This window comes from Manacus vitellinus, unplaced genomic scaffold (assembly GCF_001715985.3).
Source record: "Manacus vitellinus isolate BGI_N305 unplaced genomic scaffold, ASM171598v3 scaffold_22_pilon, whole genome shotgun sequence".
NCBI lineage: Eukaryota > Metazoa > Chordata > Aves > Passeriformes > Pipridae > Manacus > Manacus vitellinus.
Window position 1 is genome coordinate 5,037,722 of NW_021939632.1, and position 18,239 is coordinate 5,055,960.

The 18,239-nt window shown below is 44.0% G+C and overlaps 1 protein-coding gene and 1 long non-coding RNA gene across 2 annotated transcripts in view; one reads left to right on the plus strand and one right to left on the minus strand.

The window, feature by feature from the left end:
* Positions 1–1,813: 1,813 nt before the first annotated feature.
* On the minus strand, positions 1,814–9,047 carry LOC108639640. The gene is made up of 4 exons (XR_001920633.1): positions 8,940–9,047; positions 8,316–8,435; positions 1,917–1,986; positions 1,814–1,834 (listed from the first exon to the last, which is right to left on the minus strand). It is a non-coding gene; the product is annotated as an uncharacterized LOC108639640 (long non-coding RNA).
* Positions 9,048–9,375: 328 nt separating this feature from the next.
* TFCP2L1 (transcription factor CP2 like 1) overlaps positions 9,376–18,239 on the plus strand; it is a 37,143-nt gene continuing 28,279 nt past the window's right edge. The window contains exons 1-2 of the mRNA XM_018072626.2: positions 9,376–9,440; positions 13,652–13,803. Coding sequence (XP_017928115.1) covers positions 9,376–9,440; positions 13,652–13,803 — 217 coding nt within the window. The remainder of the gene's footprint in view (positions 9,441–13,651; positions 13,804–18,239) is intronic.

Genomic DNA, 18,239 nt, shown 5'->3' on the forward strand with positions numbered 1-18,239 from the left:
ACCTGTACCTATAGTACGAAACTCCTGATTGAGTTATTTTGTGATAACACAGTTGTTTAGCTGATGCCTTATAAACAGACATGTCAGGAGTGGTTATTCCATTCCCTGCTCAGGATCAGTTAGGAGCAAGTCCACATTGTATTTCAGTGTCAGAGGAACTCATGTCCTGGGATGAACCAGCAAAACTGTTTTATGGACAGAATAATGGTGCGTTTATAGGAACATATGCAGCAGTTGGGTAGTAATTTTGTGTCATCCTGGCTCTAGAGATGGAAATGGAGATGGTTTGTGTTTTATACTTTTTAATCTCATTTAATTGATTGCGAATTCATCTGAGGCAGTTAATAGGTTTGGAGAAGCTGATGGGATGTCTGTCTCAGGACATAATTATTTCTGTCATTCCTTCCTCGAGCTGAAACTAAATGTTGGTTAATTATCACTGATTGATTAAAGTAGAACAAAGGAAAACTTCTTCTGGAAGTCTGAGGCTTGTCTTTACTGTGAAATATTGGAGTGCTTCTAGCCTGAGATAAAATCCTGCTGAAGACAACAGTTTCTGCTTGGTCCTGTGAGCTTTGATTATATCCTCGGTGTTTGTTGTCTCTCCAGTCCAACAGCTGTTCAACAATCAAACCTAAAGGTGGCAAGAAATAGGTAATTTTTGCCGTGCTATAGCCAGCAGTACCAAATACTGTGCATCTGAACTGCTGCTGACCTTCCCTAACTACATCATGGGAAAAGTTAAAGTAATGGTCCCCAGGAGGGTTGGACAGTGAGGTTAGTTATTTCACTATGAAAACAAACCAAAAAGCCTTCTTTTGGAAGTGAAGAAGTAGCAGTTCTGTGCTTTGGTCACTTGGATCATATTATCTGAGGATATTTATTACTGTTCATGCCCTCAGATGCTATCCCATCCTGCTCTGAGAAGTCTTTAGGAGCAGCACAAGGGTATCTCAGTGGCCAGATGATTTGTATATTAAAGAGACTTGAAATTGGTGTGGATTTGTCTTAAAAAATTTGGACACAACAGTGTTGTAAATCACTGCCCTAAATTGTGTGGTGATGTACTAAAACTGTCACATTTCTATTGATCCCACTAAGATTATTGTAAAAGACATATCAATATACCACACTGTTCATATGGAAAGATAAAGGGTCTAGGTTAGATAATAGGATGTTAGAAAAAAAGATTCTTTGCCCAGAGGGTGGTTGGGCACTGGAACAGGCTCCCAAGAGAAGTGGTCACAGCACCAAGCCTGACAGAGTTCAAGGGGTATTTGGATAACACTCTCAGGCACATGGTGTGATTCTTGGGGCTGTCCTGCACAGGACAAGGAGTTAGACCTCGATGAGTCTTGTGGATCCCTTCCAACTCAGGATATTCTGTGATTCTTTGATCTTTCTTCCACCTATATGGTTTTGACATTTCTGTAACTCCGCTATTTTTTGTCAAACAATTCTTAAATTTATCCCTATATGCATAAGAAGAAATTGAAATCTCAGACTCAGTACAGTGAAAGAGATGGATTCCTGGTCTAACTGTATGGCTGTAAAGGAGAGCTAGACTGGGATTCATCACTCTAGAATTTAATTCACACATCCATCACTGTCTTAGTAATGTCAGTTTGCCCTTAAATTTCCTATAAGGTAAGGTTACTTGCTCATTACCTCATGGTGACGAGATATTTGCACATCTAAGGTGCATCCACACTCTGTGCATCACAGGAAGTTAGTACAAATGTATTTACTTGTTAATACAAATGTGTTAACTTACCGCACAAGGCTTACAGAGATGAGAGGTGACACCTTGTATAAGCAGGAAGTCTGGGATATCCTGAAGAAAGAAACACTGAGGAAATAAATGCATTTGTAACTAGCAGTAGAGATCAGTCTCCACTGACCTCACCTTACCTTACCTTGCAGAAAACTTGGGAGGCTTCATTATTTGACTTAGAAATTGCTGTGCAAATGCAATAAAAAAGAGTCCTAAAATTGGTTTATAAAAACTAAGAAAATAACATGTTATTAGAATAATTGTACAAATTAATATAATTTCAAAATTGCTTTTATGTATGGATATTCCAGTTGAGAATAATTACAGTCAGACTACGTGTAGCTAATACAAGAAAACCACACTCCCTTTTCCAGTCTATCTTCTTCTTAGTTATGAATTTGTTGTGTGAATCATCTACCTAGAGCATTTCTATAAGGAAAACCTCATTTGATGAAAGCTTTGCTTTGAAGGAAAGAAGAAATCTAATAATAATTATAATAATGGTCATTCTTTTCTCATATTTTGAGTTTTTAAAAGTCACAGTGTTTGTGAAGGACTAGTGGTCTTATAGCTGTAAATTGTGATTCTGCTAAGGTACAAAGTATTCACTGAGGGACTACTGAAAGGCATTTTGAGTACATGAAGGATCTTAAAATGTTTTCCTTTCAAGGAATTTTAAATGTCTCTAAAGTGTTTAAGGGGAGATGAAAGACTCTGTAATGTACTTCATGCTTTGTACTGTCCTGCAACAGATAAATGCCCCGGGGTGGAGCATTTTAGATCTTTCTACATGCTCAACTGTGTCCAGTAATTATCCTGGAATAATTTCATATCTGAGGAGTTTACATTGGAGAGGATGGGTCTACTTGACACTGTTACTTTGCCAGGTCCCACTTATAAAAACACCTTTCCTCTAGAGTTAGAAATAACCACTTTTCAGCAGCTTTTTGCGCAGAAGTCTCACCAGGGCAGGACAGCATATGCAGTAGAACAGCATGTAGACATTTCACTATGAGTCTCTTCAGAATTTGTGAAGCTGTGGACATCCATGAGGTGTTACACATGTGGTAAAGACCTGGACATTGCCTTGAGCAGGAAGGGGACTGTGGGCGTATCCACTAAAACCTGTGTCACGGTCACAGTATCCCTTGCAAGATTTCATAGACTTGAGAAATGCTGATGGAAAGTAACCTCTGAATGTCTCTAATCTAAACTTCACCTCAAAATAGGGCTGGAGCCTACACTGGATTGCATCAACTATGGCTCTGCTGCTGGAATCTTGAACACCTCCTAGAATGGAGATGCCACATCCTGTCTGGTAACCAGTTCCAGTCCTCTAGTGGAGAAGTTTTTGTTAGTGCTCAGTCTAACTTCCAAGTCATAGCTTGTGGACATTGGCTTAATCACTGCTACTACTGAGAAGGGTTTGGCTTCATCATCTTTTTTAATGCCTTTACATAGTGGGCTGTTACTAGGTCCTGTCTTGACTTCATCATCATCAGACTCAGCAAGACTAATGCCTTCAAGTTCTCCTCACAAAAGTACTCTATGCCCTGAGTGTTTTAGCAGTTCACTTGCTGGATCCTGTTCAAATTCTCCACCTCCATCTTGAACAAGAGGCTCAAACACGTGCAGTCCCAGCAGCACTGAGGAGAAGGGGCAATAACTTCCCTTAATGTCCTGCACTACAAGGAGTGGTTTGCCTCATTTGTGGCAAGAGAGAACTGTTGTTTCCCATTTAATCTGTCTTTCAAACTAACACATGGGTCCTCCTCAGTAGGGCTGCTCTTCAGTTAGTTGGTTCCCAGCCAGAACTGACACATGGGGTTATTCCAGCTTGGTGCAGGGCTTTGCATGGCTCTACAAAGCTTAATGAGGTTTCTCTTGGCCTCAAGTTTCCCAAGGTCCTGCTGGATCAAAGTACTAGTGCTCAGTATGCCAACCACCCAATCCAGTTTGGTGTTGTCTGCATATCTGCAGAGGGTGACTTCTGCCTCTTGTTCAGGCTTTTAGAACTCTCTTTCCATGGGAAGAGAGGACACAGCCTTGGTCTGTGGGATCTATGGACTAGACATCTTCTGGCACCTTTTCTGCTTTCCCACACCCACCTCTGGCAAAGCTGGTCAAAGCAGTCAGTTCTTGCTGCAGCCGAGCTCCTGGCCACTCCTTTCTCCCCTTTGCTTTCCCTGCTTGTGCTGACACCAGTGTTTGGGGCAGGGTGGCAGACCACGCTGGTGAGCAGATGTGGGATACTCGCAGCCATCACAGATATTTTTGTACCAGCTACAATTTTTCAGCTGTGGAAGCAAAGCTCTCTCAGACAGCAGAGCTGTGAGCAGAGCTGGGCTGTTGTCATCTCTGGGTGACGATGCTTCGGCTTCTGCCACTGCTCCCCACAAAGCACTGAGTGGTGATGGTCTACATGCTCTGCCAACCTGGTGTGTGTGAGGGGGTGATGTATTCATGCTGTTCCAGCCAGGACAGCCGAGGCTGCTGGAGTTGGCAGCACACATGGTGACCTCGGGCAGAGGAACCGTAACTAACCCCCAGACACGTACCGGGCACAGATGTTTGTGGATTCAGTGTCTGCTGCAGCCAAAAAGTACATGATCTTTCTCTGTTGTTGTTCTTTCTTCTTCTTTTTTTTTTTTTTTTTAAAGTCATGTGCTCCTTTCCCACTAGTGCTGTCAGCTCCGGAGGTCTCTCTTGCAGCGATGTAAACATGGCTACTGTGCGTCCCTGCGATTGCAGCCCGTAGCTCACAATGAGGCAGCCAATGCCAATAGATGTATAATGAGCATTTAAAAAGCACTTATTTTGTCATCCAATCATCGATCATCCTCATTGTGTAAATATTTTTTTTTTGTTTCCACAACAAAATGACTTTAAAAGAAATGTTCACCAGGAAGAAAAATAAAATTGATTCTGGTGATAAAATCAGGACAGTCAAAGTGATTAATATGACATCAGGGAAAGCTTGCAAACAACGCCTAATTTCTGTGGCAAAAAGACCTCGTGGATACACCAGTGCTATGTTGTGCCTGGAAATTTAGTGGCAGCTGGAAATTTGATGGTGACCTCTGATAAACGAGAAAATGGTGAGGGTTTTAATGAATGACTTGAATAAGAAAATAAATAAGCCAGTCTGTGTGGTATTCTTCAAGATATTTGTTTTGCTATTAAGTTTGGTTAATGTGGTTCTCACTGTGTCATGGTGATCGTGCTGACAGCAGATCACGACATATGAGCTTTGTGGCTGTTTGACTGTCAGGGAAGGGGATTCATTGCCTCAAACTCACAAGGTAGAACAGGGAGGTAACTGTAATAGGAGAGCATTTGGAAGCCCTTGGTAGAAAATGTCAGAGATCGTAAAGATAGAAAGTGTTCTGCAGATCATCTTTGCTCTCCTCTGTCAAACTGGCCACAGAACCTAAATGAATTCCTTTCTGTTTACCTTCTTTTTTTTTTTATTTGTGAGGAAAATTTAGTCTGGAATTACATCTGAAAAATGGATATGGGGGGAGGGGGCTTTAACCACAAAATTTGGGAAAGTTACACTCATGGTTGATTATGTTCACTGCAGTGTGTTCTTAGCCTCACTTTATGAAATTGCAGTGTTTATTCCGTGGCTCTTTTATCTTTGTTGTGATGTTTAGGAGCATTCTTATGAAATGTTGAGTTCCCATCTGACTATTTATAGACTGTGTTTGAGTCACCTCTTAATCTTTCTCTGGGTAAAACCAAACTAAGCTCCATGTTTCTGTCACTATAAGGCACGCTTTCAAGAGCTTGCTCATTCTCAGTTTTTCCAGTTCAGTGTCCTCCTTCTCAGCTGTAACACATTCCTACTCCTGGTGGTAGCCACTGCCCAGAGCTGCTGGCGACCTGCTACGCCCTGAGGTGCTGTTCAGTAGAGGGCAATGGGAACCCATCTAGGCTGGTTTTCATCTGAAAAGTGGACCTTAGATGGAATAGATGAGGAGAACTCAGGAATCAGTGGGCTACCTGTGAGAGCTTGTACTTGCCACTGGAAGGTCTCCCAAACCCTGTCAAAGGCAAAGCAATGTTTTTCCAGCTTTTAGAACAAAAAGAGCTGTATAAAAGCTGTTCCTTTCTTCATTCATAATTTTGCAATTTATTAAAACCTCCAGTTTTCAGTCCTTTCTAGTTTCAGCCCAGGGAAGGTAGAGCAAATTAGGCTGTCACAGTTCAGTCACTTTTCTTAGTTATCTTGCAGAGCCTACTTAAATATAGTTTCCCCAAGAATTCCCCAGTTGAAAGCCAGCAACCTGTGAGCTGAAATACACACAGAGGGAACACAAAAGGCATCATGCTGACTTTTTTTCCTTAGAGCATATTCAGTGCTTGGGTGACCATCTCAGTAAGCCTTCCCAAGACTCTGGAGCTCATTTCAGATCCCTGCAGTTTATCCAGACAGGCCGTAACTCTGTGGTCCATGCATCAGGAGAGAAGTGCAGTAATCCCTCAGTAACCTTGACTAATGCCATAATGAACTAATGGCAACTTCTGGAAGCTCTTCGATACAGTATAATGTTCAGCCTTGATCCTTTGAGTTTATCTGGGTCTTCATGAACACAGAATTGCTTAACTGACATAGAAGTTCCTGTTAGACTTTTCAGAAGCAATTCAGATGTTTGTGATGGGAGCCCTAAAGGTATAGAGATGCTTTGTTTCTTTTCAGTGTGATGAGACTTAAGTGTTTAATTTCTTTTACAGATCTAAATTTTTACTTAGCCATCTCTACAGTGTTCTAATGCTCCCATGCTCACTTCCCTTCAGGCCTCTGGCTAGTGAGAACACCTTTTTTCTAGAATATGTGACTGTGTCTCGGTCACTTCAGTGCAAGTTCTACTAGTTTGGCTCTAAGTGCTGAGAATCTGATCAAAACTTCTTGACTCTCCAGTGAAGCAGATGAAGGTCATACATGTCTCCCACTCAGTGCTTAGCTAAAGGGATTGCAATGACCAGTGAAGCGGCAGAACAAACTTTTGAAGCAATAACATCTTAAACTGAAAGTGCATATACTAATGCTTGAAGGTTTTGTGTTTTGTTTGGGGTTTTTTTGTATGTGTGTTTGGGGTCTTTTACTGTTGTTTTGCTTTTTTTTTTTTTAATCAAAAGAACTTACACATTTAAAATATTTTTTCTCTTCATACCAGCTTGAACCCACTGGCACAGTACTTTTGTGTCCAGGCACAAATAGCCACAGAAAAAGATACTTATTCTTAAAATACCTCTTTTTCACACAAAAAGTATCTCCAGGTCCTTCGTAACATTACCTCTAGCAGAAAAATCCAGCAAACAAAATATTCACTCAATCCCTTTTAATCATATGATCAAAGTATTTTACCATGGCAAATTGAACAAGCATCTAAAAAGAGAGATGAAGAGCAATGAGCAAAGCAGAGGGAAAGAAATTACTTTGATCTGGAAGGGAGTAGGAGAGCAAAGAGAGGTTTGGGTGAGAAAGCTGTAGAGGAGAAGAATTCTTCACTGAGGGGCTGTGTTAGGGTAACAGGAAGAGCAGATGCTGGATGATCAAGGGAGCCCCAGAGGGGAGCAGAGGAGGACTTGGTCTGTATGATGTCGTGGATTTGGAAGATCAGGAGAGGGTATCTGATGCTGTGGTACATGTTTCCATGCTGGGGGAAGAGCAGGAATTAGACCAGAAGATGGCTGAAATTTCTTTCATGAGAGGTAGACAAGGAACAAAGATGTCTTTTTCTTCCTCAGATTTGGCTGAGCAAGGAATGGCAGGGACAGAAACATCTGGATGACAAAGCTGTTGCCAGACTATCTGTAAAATTAATTAGCCGATCTCACCTTATTTTCTTCATTCAGCAACAGGCCAGAGAGGAAACAAATCAGACTATTTTAAAGTAATTTTCACTCCAACATATTTACTTTCCAGAAAGACACTAAAGAAAATACTGACATGCCAGTCTTGATGGGATCCTTTGTTTCATGTGGTGTGGCAATTTACTCTTACATTGGACTTCATATTTCTCCAGTTGGTGCAGCAAACTACTCAAACTGTGGGAGGATATTTACTGTTTAGAGAAGTCCTTGGACAGTTCAGCAAACTTTGTCTTGTTTCTCTGTACAAGAACTATATATAGGCTTTGCTCAGTCAAGGTCTCAGATGTTGTGTGAGCAGAGCTAAATATTTTTAAGAGTATAAAAAAGCAACAAGATAACTCCAACCATTTGGCTTTGTTAGAACCAGGTGTTTGTCTAGCTGTGTAGTAACAGAGGAAAGAGAAACTACCTTAAAGGCACATTGGATTTGCGCTATTTCTTAATCTGAAACTGAGACAAGCAGATTCATAGCATCTCTATGAAGCTGCTGTTACCTTTCAGGTTACCTTTTTCTTCATTTCAAGATACAAACAACCAATGCCTATACTGTGTCTGACTCTATTTGACTTGACCTAAAAATGATCTATAAGTGCTGTGATAATATCACTATTCTATAATAATGGCAGGAGAATAGAAAAATCACCTGTCTGAAAAAACTCACCTGACAGTGAAATCTGACAGCAAATGCCAACAACTACCTTTGAGTAGTTGAGTAAACTACCTTTTTTCTCAGTTGAAAGTTGACCAGAAACCTCACAGATAAGAAGTCTTCTCCTGAAAACTGACTGAAATATGTTTAATGACTCAGAGTAATTAAGGGTCTGTTTCCATTTCTGCTGGTGGATACACAATAGAAAATGACCAAACAGGGAACCCTTCTACCCTTTTGTTTCCCCTCCACAAACTGTCAGACCAGAAAAGGATTGATGGGACAGGAAGGTGCCCTGAAAGCAGGGGGTTAGGAAAATGATGGGTATGGGTAGCTTTGTGTGTGAGGATCAGGATCTGCAATCTGAAATGGCAAAGAAACAGATTTCTCCTAACTGAGAAGGGGAGTTGAGATAGGAAAGGCAGGAGCGTTTTGAACGGTTAGGGGTGACTTTAGTTTCTGACACTGTTCTCTAGTTACTGCACCTCCTCTGGCAAATTTTGCCTCTTGCTGTCCCACTCGGAAAATACCCCGACACAAAGGTCACATTAACATGAGGCACAGGCCGGCGTAAAAGCAACCAGCGTCATTCACTCAAGCAGGGACCTCAGCGGAACCTGAGCAGAGATTTCATACAGATGTCGGATGGAGCTGCCAGGTCACTCCCGCGGCTCCGCTTAAAACACGGGCAATTCCGAGTCCAGGGCAGGTCCAGCAGAGCCAGGGGTCGCCAGGCTCACCGTACCCATCCACTCCTTCCCTCGCCACGGCCCGTCAAACCCCGCTCCGGGCCGGGCCCGCCCCCGCCTGCCCTCAGGGGCGGGCGCCCGCCCCGGGGTTGGCGGCCCCGTGCCCGCCGGGGGCCGGGGCTGGCGGCGGGGCGGGCCGGGGGAAGGGCTCGCCGGGCTCCGGAGCCCCGGCCCGGCCAACCGCGGCCGCCGCGGCTGAGCCATAAAAGCGGCGGGAGCCGCGGGCCGCGGCTCCAGTTGGCGGCAGCCGTGCCCGGCACGCTGGAGTGGGCAGCGCGGCCGCCCCTCCGCAGCCCCAGGGACCGCCGCCGGCCCGCCCCAAGATGCTGTTTTTGGCACACCGCAGCCCGAGCACTACAAACCAGCACTCGACCGGCAGCTACCTGCGGTGAGTCGCCGGGCGGCGGGAGCCCCTGCGCCTGGCACAGCGGTCTGTGTGGTGTTTGGGGGTCGGGTGCTCCGTCCCGCCGCCGCCCGCTCGGCTGCCCGGCGGCACCCCCGGTACCCTCGGCCCTCCGTGGTGCCCTAACCGGGGTTAGCGCCGCTCCCTCCGTCTGAGAGACCGCGGGTTCTTTTTTCTTGTTTTTCCCCTTCTTTTTTTCCTTCTTTTTTTTCTTTAGCGCCTCGTTAGACAGCTCTGTGCAGCTTTGCGTTACCGCTGCCGGGTTCCCTCTCCTCCGCGCTGAGGTAGCGCGGCTCGAAGGGAGGAGGTGCGGCTGCGGCGCTGTCAAAAGTCTGTGGAAAACGCCTTCTGGCAAACTGAGAAGGCACGCAGTTTTCTGGGGACGGGATTTCTTTCTCTGCTTTTTGGGACAGTGTATGTAAAGCTCAGAATTTCACTTTCTGAGCTTGCCTAAACCAGCTTTTTCCTGCCTCCGCACAGTTGCGTTTAATTAAATGCGCCTAATTTAAGTACAAGGGCTGCTAAACAATAGTCTGTAACATGTGTAACACAAACCCGTGTTTCCTCCCTCTAACCGATGTGAAAGCAGGCAACTTTGGGAGTTTCCTTTTTGCTGGTTGCTTGTGAATTATTTGTTTTCTGAAGATGTAAAGCTGAGCCGTCAGCTGGTGTCGATTGCTGCTGCTGCTCCGCCAAAGGGGAATTTTGCTGAATTATGGCAGTGGAGAACCTGGCCGTGGCCCAAGAGCCTGACTTTCAAATGTACCCCTAAACAGCCCCTCTTGAGAGAACATTGAGTTTGTCTGGGGAAGCACTTCCAACACAGATAATACTTCCTTTTCAAGGAGACACGTTATCTGGTCTATTCCTACTCCCTATCAGTGTATTTACAAAGGATTTTTTTTTTTGCTCTATTTTGCCCATTATCAAATGATATGGTACTGTAAGATTCTTACTTTCTGGCAGTTTCTCCACTTCTTCATACAAGATTCTTCATGTTGTCCCTCTGTTTCAATAAGTCAGTTTCACAACATGTTTGTGGCAAAAGTCTTGTTCTCTTGCTTTGTGCTTGCAGATCTGATTAGTTTAGGACAGTGAGGACGGCAGTAGCAGAGGAGCATCAGCATTGCTACTTGTGTGTATTCTCAGCATTAGAGAGTGTTTATGGTGCTCAGGCTGCTTCATTAACTGCTTCATAATGGGTTTGTAGCACAGTGCTTCAAGATCATCAGGTCTGGGTCAGGCTTGAGTCCACAATTTCAATTTTGTCTAATTGGCCAGAAAACACATTTGCTTATTTTTGCTGGCTTGATGCTAGCTGGGGGATAAAGGATACCTTTCTGTCAGGAAGGCTGCTGGTATGGCAGTGACCTGTCAGTGTTTTAGGAACAAACTTCAGCTTTAGTGAGTATCTGCTACTGTGACCATGGTGTTTTTGATCTGGGACTAAAAGCCCTAAAATCAGTTTTATGGCAACAATGCCCTCGGGTGTTTCAGGGAAGGTTGGTTGAACAAACCCCTCATTTTTTGTGTAGAGACCTCTTAATTCTGGCCAATTCACTTTCCATGAGAATGTGTCAAGATATGCATTTCTAAGAGGGGCATTTTTCTGCTGAGCTGTGCCTTTCTGAAGGCTTTCCATACCCCCTTGTAGCGACTCTGCACGGAAACCTGAAATAGTACAATTTTTGAAGTAAGAAACAATACAATTTTGCTGTAAGAAAAGTTTATATAAATTATACTTTGCAGAAATCAAAGACTTTCTGTGTATCTGAGGCATCTGTGTAAGTTCTACCATACCTCAGTGGCATTTGTAGTTAAAGCAAGATGATATTACAGAAAAATCCTTGTAAATCTTCATTCAGTTTTTATAAAAACCAAGTACATGTTTTACTTTCTGTTCTGTCAGCTGACTGAACTCTCAAATAACTTTGTTCTCAGGTCTAAGTGTTGGTTAAGACCAGAACTGGAAAGTTTTAGCAAAAAGGTGAAACTTGTGAGAGTTTTAAGAAGTTCCCCTTTTTTTTTTTTTTTTTTTAAGAGTTGAATATTGCAATGGCTTATACACTTAACTTAAAAATTCTTTTAAGTCTTCACCTCCTAACTTCCAAACATTTTTAGTAAGGTGGAATGTTTTAGAAGGTCTTGACCCAAAGCCACGGATACCACAGGCCATTAGTTCAAATGCTCCAAGAATAAAAATGTGATTGAATTGTGTGGCTTCACTGGGGCTTTAGTAACCAAATCGTGGATTCCTCCATGCTTACAGTCTTCAGCAATCAGACAGCTGTTCTGGCAAGTGCAGGGGTGCTAAGAGCCTGATGTGAAATATGGTATTGGTGGAATTTTGATATCCTCTTGCCTAAATTTCTCAGTTGTTTCAGGTGAGTAGGTGTACAAATTCCTCATCACTAACTGTTAAACCTGGGCCAGACTTTGTGCACCATTTCTGCTGAACTGCAGAAGTTTTGGGCTTTGGAGTTTTTGACCTGTTCTCGTCTGTAAAGCCGCACACATTCCAATGGCATTGTGCAGACGAGTGTGTTAAGAGCAAATGTTGGCATCTGTGAACAAGATGACTCTGGAGCAGTATCAGATCCTGCATGTGTGTGGAGCAATGCTATCTATTTCAGAAATCTACTGCAGGCATTTCTGTCACTTCGTTACTGTAGTAAATCATCACTAAGGAAAAAAATCCTCTCTGTGGCAGCAGTTAGGCAAGAGCCGTGATTATGTCAGTAATGCCAGTAAGCAAATGGGGCTGGATGCCTTTGAGTGGGTGATAACACGGAGGGCGTGGGGTTGGAAGAGAGAATGGAAACAGAGATGGGTGTTTCTTTTCTCCTGTTTGTGTCTGAAATGGCACATTTTGCTCTTTGGCTTTATTTTGCCATAAATAAGAGTACCTGTGGTTGAACCAGGCACTTCAGCAGTTTGCTCTAAACTGCTGCACTGTTTCACTCATGACCTGGGTAGCCTTCAAGGTTGTGGGTGCTACGAGTGGATCATTAACTGAACAGGCAAGGCAAAAATTCTTAATGCCCTTTTAGGGTGCATGCCTGTACATGCTGGTATGTTCCTGGATGTTTTTTCTTAAAGCTTTTTGTATATGAGATTATCAAAAGGAGCAGAACTGCAGCCTCTGTAATGGGAATCTCAAGTCTTCACACATCTGGAGGAAATGCAGGAGAAAAAGAATCTTATTCTGAATTGTCTCCATGTTCAACATAATCCTCCTAATTTGGAAGGATATTAATGTCTTAAGTAGGTGGACACAATGATCAGAAATGTTTGTGACATGGGTAGGGCTAATGTGGTTCTTCAGCATCAGACAGGCTGAGACAAGGATGCTTATTCCTGTCATCTCATTTTGTACTAATCAACTAATCATTTGTCGAGCTCTCAGCCTTGCTAATACCAGTTCTGCTTGGGGATTAGTGTGGGTTGGGATCAGCCTGACACTAAATCAGCAGGCAGGTCAGCATCAACATCTTGTAAAGAAGTGAGGACAGGGACTATGTGCAGGTCCTGGTGAAGCTGCTTCTGAGCACCTTTGTGTGCATTTATGAAGATGGCCCAGTACTGACTTAAGAGCTATGTGATTACTTGGGACCAGGCTTATTTAGAGTGTACGGAGATCTCATGAGTCAATTAATCCAGCAGGATTCATGCCATTATTTACCTGAATGTCTCCTTTTTACACCAGAGCTGTGTCTGTTCCTTGCCCTTGGTTGCTACTTGTAGACATTTTACTAACCAGAGATTCAACTGTCAAAGTGCCCTTTCTTGCTTTTTTTTTTTTTTTCCCTGAAAGGCTTTCATCTGAGAACCCAAGAACTCTTAAACATATGTACTTCCACAAGGATGAAGAATCTATTTTTGGTAATTTTGGTCCTCATCAAGAAAACTGCTTAACTGAAAAGTAAATCTGATTTAATTTTTAAAAACATAAATTAATTCTCAGACATTCTGTATTGCCAGTGGTGTGTTCTTTTTTTTGTGCAGTGCTGATGTCCTAGAGGCAGAAGTTGCCTGGTTACTTTATACAGGCAGGATTCTTTCTCTTTTAGCCATTTTAACTCTGTTTCTTCAGAGACCATCTCCATTATACCAGATCATGAGAACCAAGTGCAGATTTAGGCTAGGATATTCCATAAACTCTTTGTAACTAAATGTCTGTGAATTGTGTGTTGCAGAGATGTCCTTGCGCTGCCGATTTTCAAGCAGGAAGAACCGCAGCTGTCTCCTGAGAATGATGCCAAACTGCCACCCTTTCAGTACGTCCTCTGCACAGCCACATCACCTGCCGTGAAACTGCACGAAGAAACCCTGACCTACCTCAACCAAGGTAGGGTTTGCACTACACTGAAGAAGAGCACATTTCCTGGGAACAGTTGATGAGAGATTTAACCCCATACTTGTCTCACTGGGAGGGCAGCGGGATGGGAAAAGAGGGATAGAGATGGGGAGGGGGTGGAGGAAAGGAGGAGTATTTAATTTTTCATATTTAGATACCAGATTATCAACTATTATAAAATAATGAAGTACCACTGATTTAACTGTCGGCTTAAAGCAGTGTTGTAGCATGTACAGTTCCCTGTGGCCAAGTACTGGCTAGATCACAGACAACTTAAACTGCAGCCACAAGGCCAGATTGATAAGCGGATGGGCAAACTTTGGCAAAGTTGGATGCTGGAAGGCATTGCCAGAGGATGAGTTAACAGGTATCCAAGGGCTGCTCTGTGGTCTGGGCAGAGCATGACATCATTCACACTGGCTTTGAGATATGGCTCTGCTCAGTGCCTAACTTGACAAGTTGCCAGGGTTCAGTGCATCAAAGTCCTCTATAACTGACCTCATAGGCTAGTTTTTACTCCTGGATAAACAAGCACTGTGTATTTCTCTACACTTTCCCCCCGCCCCCCTCCATTTGGCAGAATTCATGCAGACACATCTCTGGTTGGTGTTTGGCTGTCACTTTGCAGCACCTCCTGCATGTGGGTCTGGAAGGGATCAGACCTCTCCAGGCACATATTATGCTAACATAGTATGCTTATTTTCTGCTGGGCTGTAAACAAGGGCATTAGCCTGACAACAACAACCTGGAGGGTGTCTGCACTGTTGCTGAGATCCTCTTCTGCTTCAGGACACTCTCCCAGCTCTTTAAGCTTCATGCACTGAGTAGGATGCTCAATTGAGTGCCTCCCTGCATAGGTTTCTCTCAATGCTGGTAGAAATCAGAGCCCTGATCTCCTTTGGAGTCTGACCTCAGGTGCAGCTGGCTGCTGGATCTGTGGTGGTAGCTGGTAGACCCATGGAGCCCTACAGAAGGATCAGCTGAGTACTGCAGGCTCTACCCAAGGAGCCAGGTGTTTCCTGTCACATCAGCTGGCACTGTTCTGTCTCCCAGGATCAAAAAATGCTTTAGATGCTTCCCAGTTTATCCATCTAAACACAGCAGACCCCAGGAGGTGATATGGGGCATATCAAGGGTGAGATTGAGATGAATCTTCCTGTGAAATGCAATTCTTTCCTGTATTGGGATAAAAGATTTTTTTATGAAAAGCAGGCAATGGCCAAATATTTTAGCATACATGAAGCAGTGCCTGCTGTTTTACCTTGGTAAAGAAAAAGCTAGACAACTCTTTACACAATTCCATGAGTTTTAAAAAACTCTGACTGGAATAGTCTATGTTTTCCTATGCAAAGTAAGACTGTTACTGCCTTTCAGATAGACCATGCTGTGTTTGGCTTTGTCCTGCTTACTATTGCAAGGAGTTGTCTTCTGCTATGGCTTGACACAGTACTGACCTGTTTCCTTGGCATTTCTTGGGTGTCATCTGTCTTTCATCCCTCAAGGAGAAAGGTGGGATGTGTCCCTGTAGAATGTACCCCGGAGAATATGAGGCTGGACAGGCCTGGAGGACCAAAGCAGAGATGAGGCTGGCAGGAGCTGTGCAATGGGGCAGAGTTGGGAAGCTGCTGGGGGAAGAAGTGGGCACCCCATAATTCTGTTGGCTTGCCACAGTGCATGGAAACAGCACTTTCTCCTCGAGGGGTGATTAGTAGAAAAAGGTGGTGCATCTTCTGATAGTTGACTGGCTCACTGGTTTCTGTTCCCCTTGGCAGGAACTTTGTATCTGCCTGCTACCTTCTCATGAGCATCCACACCTCACTTATTTAAGCTCCCAAGCATTTTGTCTTCCTCCTTACACTGAATTGCTCTGGGTGTTTTGAAAAACCTCTTGAAATTCAAGGCTCTCTGTATGTAGATTGACTTTTTTTTTTTTTTTTGGTGATCTTGCAATGTACTTGCTTTAAAAGCTGTTCTGCTCTACTCCAAAAGGCCGTTTCAGAGTCCACACCATTGGGTGCACTCTGGCTCCCAGCACTGACCCTCGCCTGTAGCAAGGCCAGACCTTAACTGTAAATTTGTCTGACATGTAGTTTGCCTTGATACTAAATCCATTAGACCAAAATCCCTTGCCTGTGCTAGTTAGTAAAAGGGGAATGGAGTATGGTCACATGTGGATATGAGCTGCTGTGAGAAACTCGTGGGTTCACTAGAGGTAACTACAGATATGAGGAGACAACGATGGTGGACCCACCTTCCAACCAGCTGTGGTCAGAGCTGGGGTGTCTAATTGCTGTTGGTGGGATATTGGTGAGAACATTGCCTTGGGTTAAAAAGAGATGAGGATTTAAAGGCTCTGTCAGAAAACTAATCCCATTAATAGAATTACGTTGTATGAGCTTGAGGAGGTATGTGAAGGGGACCTTGGGGCAGCCGAGGTTTCTGGAATCAATACTCCTGGCACAACAGAGGAGCTGACTGACTCCAGAGCACTGTGATCCAGCTGCAATGCCACAGGCGTCTCATGAAGCAATTTAGACCATTCCCTACACCTTATCCCCTTATACTGACTGTAAGCAAAGGGACACCTCTTGCACCTTACCCTCTCTCTGTGTTTCTCATGGCTTGGCCAAACACTTACATAAAACTTCCCTTCTTCCTTGTATGCTTGGGTGTTGGGATGGATTGCTTTAGCAAATGGGTAACTTCATTAATGAATGTCCCTCCACCCTGCCTGTGTGTCAGTCATAGTTCCTAGTAAGGCAGATACAAAGACACAGTGACTGTCCCAGCACCAACAAAGCAATTCACATCCAATGTGGTAACTCCCAAACTGTGAGTAAAGGGTATGGGGCATTCTGGTTGCTAGGTGACTCTTGGCACTTGCTCTTCAGATGTTCCTTCTGAACTTGAGCTCTTCACCACACAGTAACTGACCTTTTGTCACCGTGAAGCAGCTCTGCTTATTGCCCTGAAACACGTTCTCTGCACGTGACTGGTTCAATGGTGGTGAGTGGACCAGCTCAGGAGGGAGTTCACAGGCAGGATGGAATAAAGGTCAGGCCTGACAGATCTATGAAATGTGGAAAGCTGAAAATACTGGGTGGCAACTTGAAGGCCAAGTTACATAGCAGAGATAGAAGAGGAACCAGTGGAGAATTTCAAGTGAGATCTGAAAGGATTTCATAAGCGCTGAGAAGAAGGGCTATCCAGTGGCTATATTTGTGTACAGATGGGAGAGGGCTCCAGGCTTGTGGAACATAATTACTTCTCATGAGCCTTGCTTCTTGCTGGATAGACCCAGAGAGATGGCCAGTGGCGCTGAGGAGGAGGAGGTCTCTGGCCTGGGCTCTCCACAAGAGTGGAGGCTGAGAGGACTCCTGAGCTGGAGAGCAGAGACCAGTGTTTTCAGCAAAGGCAGGGGAACTATTTGTGAGGGAGCACAAGGGAATGAGTTTAGCTGTAGTGTTAAGTTGACTTGGGGACGTTCGGCAGTGGCAGAGTCCCAAGCTTGTCTACTCCAGTTTGAAACCATGAGTGCTTGCTGGCCACAGCTCGAGAACCAGCCTGTAAATGAAGTAACTAGAGTCAAATCCTTAGCTTGGTTTCCAAAGACTGACTCATTACACTTGTCTTTCCTGATCTCTTACCCCCCTGCCTTCCCACATTCCTTGGGAAACTGGAGCCAAATTGAACACAGGCTTAGTTTGCTATTCTTTAGGGCAGTTCCTTCATTAAGAGGTCTTTACTGGATCTCGGGAGGATTACTCATCCGATGGGACAAAGTATAGGCTTATTAGTATGGTGTCTCAACACCGCTCCACCTTCAGTCTGCAAAACTGGTAAAGGTGCTCTCCTCACATTAGAAGCTGCTGCTGGCACTTCTCCTTTGGTCGGGAATCACATCTGTCAACAGAGCTACACTGTCCAGAAGTCTGCAGCACAAACATGGCCTAACATTTCTGGAACTAGCCTGCCTTTTAGCACTATTTCAGTGTCTCTTGTGGATAGGGATTTTCAGAAAAACAATCAACCAGCAACCATGTTACAAACCACTGCTTTAGCAAGACAGCTTGATGCAGTGCATATTCCATGGTCTGCAGTCATATGGGGTGTGGTTTGACCATGGCTGGTTGAAACCAGTTTCAAACATGGAGAGAAATGGGAGCAATGAAAGGTGGTTCCAGAAATTGCAGCAGGAGGAATGTAGAGGAAACAAGCACTGTGTACAGTAGATCTGAGTGCTAATAAATATGAGGAAATAAAATCATTCCTTTAAAAAACAAAATGCCAAAAATCACAAAAACCTGAAAGTCATTGCTCAAGGGAATCAGCTTGTAGTGCCAGAACCACATGTGGACTTTGAGCTGTTCAAGTCATGATTTTGTTTCATGACCAGCATTAGGCTGGCTCAGAGCCTCGGGTCTCAA